Raw genomic sequence first — 10,352 nt, 5'->3', positions numbered from 1 at the left:
TGTTTTGAGCACGTACACTGGGGGGATGATGCCAAGTTTATACTGAAATGTGCGAACAAAAGAAACAAAGATCGGTAGGCTGCTGCTATGCTATTGCTATGCAAGCAGGCAGCCTCTGGTTCTCAGGTTCTCCAATCTCCAACCACTATAAAAGAACCACCTAATGAATCATGTTGAGTGCAGTTAGATTCTCGCGATAAAACTCATCTTTCAACTCTGAAACTATATTTACAAATTTTAAATTAATTAATATTCATGAATTATAAAAAGTAGTTAATTATCGATACCTTAATCATGTTAAAATAAAGGCTTAATGATAAAATTAGCCCCTAATATTTACATATTTTGTCAAAATGACCCTAATTGTATTTTTTAGCATTTTCTTTGCCATCAAGCTTTTTTTTAACTGCTTTTTCTAACAGATTTGATGAAAGTACGGAGATGATGTGGAATATTTTTAATGAGATGTAATTTATTACTTATGTAACTCAATAAGATAATTACATTTGAAAAATAATAAAATAAATAAATCATACATGAAATTAAAAAATAACTCTTAATTAAAAAATAAACGTAATTATCTAAAAAAAATCAAAATGAATGCATACTTTTGTTTACTAAAAAGTTTCCAAAAGATAATTATAAAATTAAATCGAAAATATTGAATGTGTGCATTCATTTTAAAACTCTTTTTAGATGATTACTTTATTTTCTTTAAATTAAGAGTTATTTTTTTAACTTCATGATTTATTTATTTATTTTATTATTTTCACATGTAATTATTTTATTGAATTATCTAAATAATAAATTACAATTCATTAAAATTATTTCAAATATGAAATTCCACATCATCCGGTTAACTTTTTTAACGGTACTTTCATCAAATCTGTTAAAAATAATAATAAAGGTTGATAGCCAAAAAAGACTCAAAAATATAATTAAGGCCATTTTGACAAAATACGTAAATATTAGTGGTCAAATTTGTCATTAAACCTAAAATAAAATAAAACCACGTAACGAGAGCCGATACATATGAAATATTTCTTTATGCCTTGCCTCACAAGACAAAGATTACATTGCATTTTTCAATCATGAAAACTTTTCCTCGGTTAAAACTCTTTCATGATATTAACATATTTTATATTATTAATTAAGTTATGAATAATGATTTGATAATAAAGTCATGAAATTTTTTGTCTATACATTTAAAAATATATATAAAAAATTGTGACATATGGAAGTCTCTTTTAACTTTGGAGCTAAAAAACTCTACTATTTCTTTAATAAATAATAATTCATTATTTAAATCTCTAATTGAATTCGTGCTAAGAATTTTTTTTATTGCCTTCTCCCCAAAATAATTAGAATATGTGATTAAATATGTCATGCGTCGTTATAATTTGATGAAATTTGAGATTTGATCTCCTTAAAATGTTTAATTTTTTTAGATATTCTTAGTTTTAAATAATTAGCATCATTAATATATTTCATCAAAATCTGCTAACTTACCATATTTATTAAGAGAACACACACATATATATATTAATGCTAAGAATCACCATAACCCCTCCCCCAACTCTTAAATAGGAGGATAATCTTGCTTCGGCGTGTTTGAACTCACGTCATCTTACACTAACAATAATATTGATGTCAACTGAGCTAAGACTCACTTGGCAAGAATTAAGGGTGCATTTGTTTCAAGGAAAATAACTTGCAGAAAATGTTTTTTGCATTTACTTGTGTTTATTTCATTAAAAACAGATTGGTTAATGGAAAATGACTTATAAGTTAACAAAAATAAGCTCATTTTCCTATAAATTGACTTTCCCTTTTGAAAACACGTAAGTCATTTTTCCTATAAATTGGTTATTTTATGAGTAATTTTATTTGTATATAAAAATTAACTTGAATCAAACCTAATATTATTATATTTATAAAAATTTATAATTTTAATTTTTAAAAATATTTAAATATTAAAATTATTAAAATTAAAATATTATAATGTGTAATATTATTAAACATACATATTTATTTATTTATATTTAATAATCTAATCTATTATTTTAATAATTTTTTTAATATTATAATTTTATTTTAATAATAAAATTTAAAAATAATATTATTATATTGTAAATAACATTCTTAATATATTTTTGAAAATATTTATATTCATATTTTAATGATAAATATATATATTACAATTTATAAATATTTAATAATAATTTTTTATAGTAAAATATGAATATTTTAATTATATAAATACGAGTATTTGTTTAAATCATGCTTAAACAAATATAATAATTTAAATTAAGTTTAGTTAGGTATTTTATTATTATAAAAAATATCTTATTATAAAATATATTTTTATGGCCAAAAGGAAATTCTATTGTAATTTTCTATTATAAATATATTTATGTTGTGTTTCTAAAAACAGCTTTTAGAAAATGATTTCAAAGAAAATTTATGAAACAACAACGAAAAATATTATTCGTAGAATTATTCAAACACTAAAAAATATTGGCTTATTCATTTCCAATAAATCGTTTTCCAAAAGTTGTTTTCAGTAAAAAAAACCGTGACCTTAAAGTTAACAAGTTTCCAAAACATGCCAAATTGAAAACAACTTTGTAAAAAATTGATGAAAAATATCAGCAATTGTGAACAATTAAATTTAGATTTTTTTTAAAAAAAATAATACAAATTATTTTTCAAAATTTTAATCCAAATTTATTAAAATATCATAACTGAAGGTATATATGAAGTTTAATATAGAGATGCTATATATAAATATAATTGTTTAATGCAACTACTAATTGTCCCTTTGTTTTTCAAGTTATTAAATCAGGTCATGGAGCTGTAACAAATTGATAGCCCATAGATTTGCCTTCAACTATAATAATAATAATAATTATTATTATTATTATATTTTTAAAAAATTGGATTATTTTGAAAATTTTAATGTTTTAACTTACACGCTACAAACTTTTTGATTTCAGCCCACCAATATTGATAATCATGATTTCTTAGACTTTCTTCTCCCTCTTTATATATTTTGGAGTTTAATTTTTGAATTTTAAAAAGATATAAATATAATTATATTAATTGATAAATACAGAAATAACGTATCTGAATAATTAAATGCAGAATTGATCCTGCGAATATAAATTGGGTATAAAATTATGTTGGAATAACTTTGGATAATATCAAAATTAATTGATAATTTTAAAGAAAATAGAATTAATTATTATAAAACACAAATCCAATATAAGTTAAACATAAATCATTCTGAATGAGATTTACGCAAAACATTATTTAAGCCAAATTAAAACTATATAAATGATTATTAAAAAAATGGTTAAAATCAGATTTTCACATTTAATTCGTAATATAAAATGGATTTCAAGAAAAAATATTTTATGGACTCTTCTTACCACATCATCCATGATCCCTTTCCAATTATTTAATGGCATTCCAGTAAATTTTTACATGTCATTGACACATAATTTTAATAAATTTTTTACGCAAAACCCCAAACCCAAAACTAAAAAAGTTGGACGATAATAGTAAGTACACTGTTAATGCAATCATGGCTGCAGTTAGTATAAAATTGATGCCATTGTGCCACTAAAGATGGGTATTTATTTTATCATTTATGCCCCTGGGTTGTTAGATATAACCAAAATATATAAATCAATTAACAAGACTTTTCAATATTAAGAAAAAAATGAGAATTTGTTTTTATGTAAGACTTTTCAATATTTTTTTACTTTTACAAAGTCTAAAATTCAAATTTAGACTTATGCGAATTTTCAAAGAAAAAACAATTATATAGATCAAGTAAATTAATTTATAATTTAATGAGGAAATCAAATTAATTTTCTCAAGAAAAGATAATATAAAACAAATAAAATTGGGATTAAAAAGGATTAATTTCACTAAATGTCCTCAAACTATCACTTAAATTTTAAACTGGTTCATACATTTCAAAATATTTTAATTGGATTCACTAAGTATCAATCTGATCTTTCCTTCGACCTAGTCGTCAAATTTGATTTTAATGCCAGTTTAAATCCGACATGAAGCATTTTTAAAACTCATCTATTAAAGTAAACAAACAATTGTGACATGAACAGATTAAAAAGTAAATAGTATCACTAAATTTTAGAAGGATATATTCTTTTAACACATTATATCCAAACATTTCTTGCTAAAGTGCTTACAATTTCATCAATGTGTTTTTAATATGTTTTAAACCAAAATCGAGTTAACATTTAACGCTCGAACTATTGTCAATATTGATAACAAGACCTAATCGGGTACAAATTATAGATATTTTAAGAACTCAATTAGGATTTTTTGAGATCAGAATGAGTTTACAATCTCGAGTATATTTTAACCACGTCTAATGGAATTAAACCTTAAAAATAAAATTGGCAACCACATAAGATTATATTACGTTTTGATCCTTGAATTATACAAGTTTTCCCACACTTTGACTCTTAAACCTTTTTTTTTTAGACCATTTTGATACTTCAACTATCATTTTCGTTCTATTTTATCTTGAAAATTATCAATGTCAAGTAAGAATGTCATGCATCGGGTCTTATTGGAAAACATTTTTTTTCTTTTGTGGTAAACATAGACAAAAATGATAATTCAAGTACCAAAGTGGAAAAAAATTTAGGTACTAAAATAAAAAATAAAATACAATTTTGGGACTAAATCATGAAATTTAGGTATTACAAAGTTACTAATCCTTTTACCAGACAAACCTGGTTAATATAAGCTCCCAAGTCCCTGTATTTTTTCATTTAAAATTTATCCTCTCCACTTTTCGAATTTCAAAATTCATCTCCAATTATCAATATCGTTAAAATTCTTCTATTAAATTTGCTGGCGTAATAGTTTGAAAGAAAAGAAAATGCTCATTTGACAATCACGTAACAGAAAAATAACACTGTAATAAACCCAAATTTAAAAAAAAAAAACGATTTGGGCTTGCATTTTTAAATCTGAAAAAAGAGTGACTAAATTATTAAAAATAAAAATAAAAATACTAAATTCAAAATGTACGAATAGTAGTGGGACTTTTATCACATTTTAACCAACAAACTTTTCTTCAAAAACTAGTGAAAAAAAAGGTTAACACTGTTTCTTTTATACCCAGCCCATCCAAACCCAGAAAAAATATATACACATTCGAAAAAGAAACGCCTTTTTTATATATTTAAATTTCCATTTACAATTTTAAATATTTTTTGACGCCAATCAAAGACAACAATCGGACGAACGAAGAAGAAAACCCAGAAGAAAAGAAAAGAAAGCAAAAAGGAAAAAAAATCACATAACAGAGGAATGGGAGCTTACAGAGCAGATGATGACTATGATTACTTGTTTAAGGTTGTCCTGATTGGCGACTCCGGTGTCGGAAAATCCAACCTTTTGTCTCGATTTACAAAGAACGAGTTTAGCCTTGAATCTAAGTCCACCATTGGGGTTGAGTTTGCAACCCGTAGCATTCGTGTTGATGATAAGGTCGTTAAAGCTCAGATTTGGGACACTGCTGGCCAAGAAAGGTTTTAATTTTTTTTAATTTTTCCTTCGCATTATTTTCTGGGCTGCAGATCTTGATCTGGGTCTTTATTATTTTTGCTTAAATTGAGTATTTGGATCATGTTTTTGTTTTTTTTTGTTTTTTGCTTAGTTTATGATAATCATTTCCTAGGCAATAAATGAATTGTTATATAATGTTTCTTGTGCCTATTAATTCTTGACATTGTATTGAATTATGCTCGGATGATTCATTATATATATTATTTTGTGTTTTTTTCCTTGTGTTGTAAAGCATAGTTTATTATAATTAAGACTTAATTATCACCAAAGATAGAACACTGATTCTTTGTTTCATGATTAGCATGTTTCTGTTTTGGTTATTTATTTAACTAGAAAAACTTACAATTTCATCACCAATGTTATGAAAATTGAATTTTTTGCTAGTAACCGTTTTTACTCTTAATGTTGAAACCATACTTACAAGGGTTGTAGAGTGGCATTCCATGTATTAATCATAGCTTACCAAAGAAAGATGTTAAAAAAGATGGAAATGAAAGCCATTTTTATTACAATTCCCTGCACTATGATATGTCTGGTTTTACTTTTTGGACACCCTTTTCCAATTATGTTCTAATTTCTCTGTTTACTCTCTTTTGCTGTCAAAGATATCGTGCGATAACAAGTGCGTACTACCGTGGTGCTGTTGGTGCTTTACTAGTCTATGATGTCACTCGTCATGTTACATTTGAAAACGTAGAGAGGTGGCTGAAAGAACTTAGAGGTCACACCGATGCCAACATCGTGATTATGTTAGTTGGAAACAAGGCAGACCTGCGTCACTTGCGAGCAGTCTCCATCGATGATGCTAAAGCTTTTGCCGAACGAGAGAACACCTTTTTCATGGAAACATCCGCCCTAGAGTCTTTGAACGTCGAGAGCGCATTCACCGAAGTGCTGGCTCAGATTTATCGTGTTGTAAGCAAGAAAGCTCTCGATGTAGGAGATGATCCCTCGGCTTTGCCTAAAGGCCAAACGATCAATGTAGGATCGAAAGACGATGTATCAGCTGTGAAGGGAGCTGGATGTTGCTCGGCTTAAGGATGGTGAAAAAAGTCAAAAGAGATATTTAATTGATATCTGCATAGAAGTTTTTGCCTCGCATCACAAAATCGTGAACATCAACAAAGTATCAACCAAGTTTTTGACATTGTGCTCTGGAACATGCTAAGCACAATCTGTCCATGTTTAGCTTGAATTCTAGGACTTTAAGGTTACTGGTTTTTATGTTATTTTTTTTCTTTGTTAATTTTCAGACAGATTGTTTTTGGTTCCTTCCTTTGTTCATTGCCTTTTTAAGTGCAAAATCATCATAATTTTACACAAAATTGATCTCTTGACCATTCTTTTTTTTTTAAACAGTAAACTAAATCATTATTCGCAAACAGATTACCACAGTTTCTGTCTGCATGGTTTGTCTTTTCTTTCATGGAACATATGGGTTACAGAAAACATATCCTGTGGAATTACGTAAATATGTATGTGCACACAAGCGCAGTTGCATATGTGTTTGCCCGTGCATGCACGTTATAGGCAAACAGGGGAGCGGAAGAACCATGATCATATATCAAAAGGAGTGATTATGCTGAAGCTGAATTATATATAAAGCTCCGCATATCCATGAACTCCCATTTGAACTGGAATTCATTAATTTAATTTTGTTGAGGGATTTGTTTACTGTTTCCAACTGGAGTTGATGGACCTCTCAACACGTCAATTACCTTCCACAATTAAAATTGTTTCCCAAATCCATAAGCATCGGTTTTAAAATAAAATAAATGCATGAGAAGAGTGACCATCCCCATGGTAACCCAATAAAAAATCTTACATTTGCACTTAATAAAATAAACATATGCCCTATAACACATATAGAATAAAACTGGGTTTAGATGAACAATGCGTTTACTTACGGTTTGTATAAAAACAACAGTGATGTGAGATTAAACGTTGCAGCGTGAGACAAATAATAAACTAAACACATTGTATCACTCACCCAAACACACCCTCAGACCGCATTTTCGCTTTTGGAAGAGAATAGGATAAGAGACTATAAATTGACCCCAAAATTGGACTCAATTCATTCAAATTTAAAATCGATCCAACCCTAAACAAAATGTACTTGCATTCAAATGGCAAGAAGTTTAGACTCAGGAGCATAAAATAAATCACTTTAATTCAAAAAAAACGCAAACATAAATTATCAATTATGTGCCACCGAATAGGAAGAAAAACAGTGTTAAGAGCTGTAACCATCACTTTTTAACGAAAAATAAATTAACAAAAAAGAAACTTTGAATTTAAACCATCTATTTTGCTAAATTGTAGAAAAACACACATTTAGTCTTCTATTGAAGGAAAACATTTGATGCATATGAAGCTTTGTATGAAGGAATGTCATTTTCGAGCTTCAACCTTCTTCTGCTCCCTCGCTGAAACAAATTCGAATATGAATGTCCATCAATCTCAAACTGTCAAAAAAGGGGGAAAAAAGTTGGGAAATAATAGTTGTGGTGGTTCCAGATTCTTACCAGCTTTTTCTTCTTCTCGTTTTTTAGCAGCTTCTTCTCTCTGTTGACGAATAAGAGCTAGGCGTTCTGTATCACCACAATTTTCGAAGTAAGAACTTCATAAGGAAAAATGGTAATACAATAAACCCCACAGGATATACTCTTAACCATTGCGCAAAGCAGAACCGACATGCCAAGCTATACAGTTTTTCCATTTTGCATGTAACTTAAGGTGTAGGAATAAATTTAGCATTATTAAAAATTTCAAAAGTACTCAGCTTGAAAACACATCTCAGATTAATGAGCAACAACCACACAAGCATTATAAGTTTTCAACCTACAGAATCCAATTCCCCTAACATCAAGACAAGAGGAAAAAACGTGTGAATTAACCCTTAAACTGGAGTTGATAGGGGCAATGGATGATTATGTTCCAAGATAAATCGACGACTCGCATAATATGAAATCAGAAGTTAGTATCTGTTGTGCTTAGTCCATTCTATTAACTTGATGGGATTAACAAGTCATTTTGTAAAGGGAGTTAGATAAAAGGTAAAACAATATCTAATTAGCTTACCCAAATCTTTTCTTGCTTGTTCTGTTTTCCCCTGCTCTTGCAGCCTCATGTATCGTTCATGGGCTCTCTGCTTTTCTAGTTCCTCCCTATAAACAGTTAGACAAAATATATATGATGGAGCATAATATGAAAAGAAAACAAACCATGACTTGAAAGTACCAAAAGCATAATATGAAAAGAAAAGAAATAGCATATTTTACAAACCTTTCACGCCTTGACAGTTCGGTAGTTTTACCAGCCTACACATGAGAGGATAAAATCAAAACATAAATAAAGCATTAATCATAATAACATACAATCACTAAAATAGTTTATAGGGGAGTCTTTGTGAAACTAACATCGAGATCTCTAGCTTTCAAGTTCTTTGGCTTCACCAAATTCGGATTGTTGACCTCAATAACACCTTGAGTTCCCTTGCGCTTTTGCTATTGGTTGGCAATAAGAAATATTTCAGATTCCCTAACCATTCATGTGCAAAACAAGTGGAAAAGAAAAACCCGGTTATGATAAACTTACTTCAGTTTCATCTTCGGATTCTTCTCCAGACTCCTGTCCAGATTCCTCCTCGGATTCTTCTTCCTCTTTGTATGCAGCTTCTTGCTAACAACAATAAAGAGTAGAAGAGTGAGTTCTTACTGTTTTAGAACACGCATGACTATTAAATGCGTGCGTGACGGTATCAAAATAGATAGAGAGTACCCGCTTAAAAGTGCGAGGACGAGATGAGGTACCCGCAACTGCAAACACAAACAATCCGAGACAACAAAAAACATGGTTTTATCAGGCAGTGTGCTTGCAAAAGTGATTTCAGAGGAAAGAGCATCAGTTAACCCTAATCCTAATTTAAACAATGCTTCATTATCATCAGTAGTGATAATTAACCTAAAATTTATTCTAAGCGGATAATACAAAACTAACCAAACACAACTATTCTAACTTTTCAAGCAAAGTTTTTGGACATATATTTTCAACAAACCAATAGAAGAAAATATCAACGTGATCAAAATTTCAAAAATTTAAACAACAATTTTCGTAATTCCAATCATCTTTGTCAATCATAAATTAACTGTGTACATACTTCCATAATTTCAACTAAAATCATCTAAAAAGATCTAAAAACATTGCTTTTAATCGAATATTGTCGGGAAAAATAAACTAAAAAAAACTGAAAATTTTAGAAGATTAAGAAATCTTACGCATCTCTTCAGGAGTAGAGAAGTGGCGTTGACCGGTGGGCTTTGCCTTGAATTTTCCTCTTCCCATTTTTATTAACAGAGAAACAAAATCGCCAAATACTATAAACTTTAGGGTTTACAAAGAGGAGAAAAAATACTATAAACCTTTTTAAAAAAAATCCCTGGCTGAATCTAAGAACCCTACTATTTAGTCAACTCGTGATGTTAGTCTAGTGGCGTTTGGGTTTTTATTCTATGGGAACGGTCTTATGTGAACTTTTCTCTGATTGTGACTTTTCCGAATCTGACGCCGTATATATAAGAATGATCTGACACAATAGGTGGGTGTGATGTATTATCCTCTCCCACTTGTATCTGAGTTTAATTTAATCAAGGTTTTATCGCTTTTTTGGTTGAAAATTATTTCCCAATACTATGAATAGAGGTGTATATGGCCGGGTGGAGTCGGCTACAAATTAAAAT

The 10,352-nt window shown here is 28.9% G+C and overlaps 2 protein-coding genes across 2 annotated transcripts; one reads left to right on the top strand and one right to left on the bottom strand.

The window, feature by feature from the left end:
• Positions 1-5,083: 5,083 nt before the first annotated feature.
• Positions 5,084-6,933, top strand: LOC121222300 (ras-related protein RABA1f). The gene is made up of 2 exons (XM_041102757.1): positions 5,084-5,576; positions 6,219-6,933. Exons 1-2 carry the CDS (start codon positions 5,356-5,358, stop codon positions 6,649-6,651), a joined length of 654 nt encoding a protein of 217 aa, XP_040958691.1. The 5' UTR covers positions 5,084-5,355; the 3' UTR covers positions 6,652-6,933.
• An 860-nt stretch (positions 6,934-7,793) lies between these two features.
• LOC107925246 (28 kDa heat- and acid-stable phosphoprotein) lies at positions 7,794-10,342 on the bottom strand. The gene is made up of 8 exons (XM_016855890.2): positions 9,891-10,342; positions 9,394-9,431; positions 9,211-9,294; positions 9,033-9,119; positions 8,899-8,933; positions 8,695-8,780; positions 8,139-8,204; positions 7,794-8,039 (listed from the first exon to the last, which is right to left on the bottom strand). The coding sequence occupies exons 1-8, from the start codon at positions 9,955-9,957 to the stop codon at positions 8,005-8,007; spliced, it is 498 nt and encodes a 165-aa protein (XP_016711379.2). The 5' UTR covers positions 9,958-10,342; the 3' UTR covers positions 7,794-8,004.
• Between the last annotated feature and the right edge of the window lie 10 nt (positions 10,343-10,352).

This window comes from Gossypium hirsutum, chromosome D10 (genome assembly GCF_007990345.1).
Source record: "Gossypium hirsutum isolate 1008001.06 chromosome D10, Gossypium_hirsutum_v2.1, whole genome shotgun sequence".
Lineage (NCBI taxonomy): Eukaryota > Viridiplantae > Streptophyta > Magnoliopsida > Malvales > Malvaceae > Gossypium > Gossypium hirsutum.
The sequence above is the reverse complement of the archived record's forward strand: the minus strand, read 5'-3'. Positions and strand labels throughout refer to the sequence as shown.

Coding starts and splice junctions, on each gene's coding strand:
- LOC107925246 (XM_016855890.2), bottom strand. CDS start 9,957: ATGGGAAGAGGAAAATTCAAGGCAAAGCCCACCGGTCAACGCCACTTC. Junction 9,432..9,890: donor CTCTACTCCTGAAGAGATGC/GTAAGATTTCTT, acceptor TTGTGTTTGCAG/TTGCGGGTACCTCATCTCGT. Junction 8,934..9,032: donor TGAAAGCTAGAGATCTCGAT/GTTAGTTTCACA, acceptor TCTCATGTGTAG/GCTGGTAAAACTACCGAACT.
- LOC121222300 (XM_041102757.1), top strand. CDS start 5,356: ATGGGAGCTTACAGAGCAGATGATGACTATGATTACTTGTTTAAGGTT. Junction 5,577..6,218: donor GACACTGCTGGCCAAGAAAG/GTTTTAATTTTT, acceptor TTGCTGTCAAAG/ATATCGTGCGATAACAAGTG.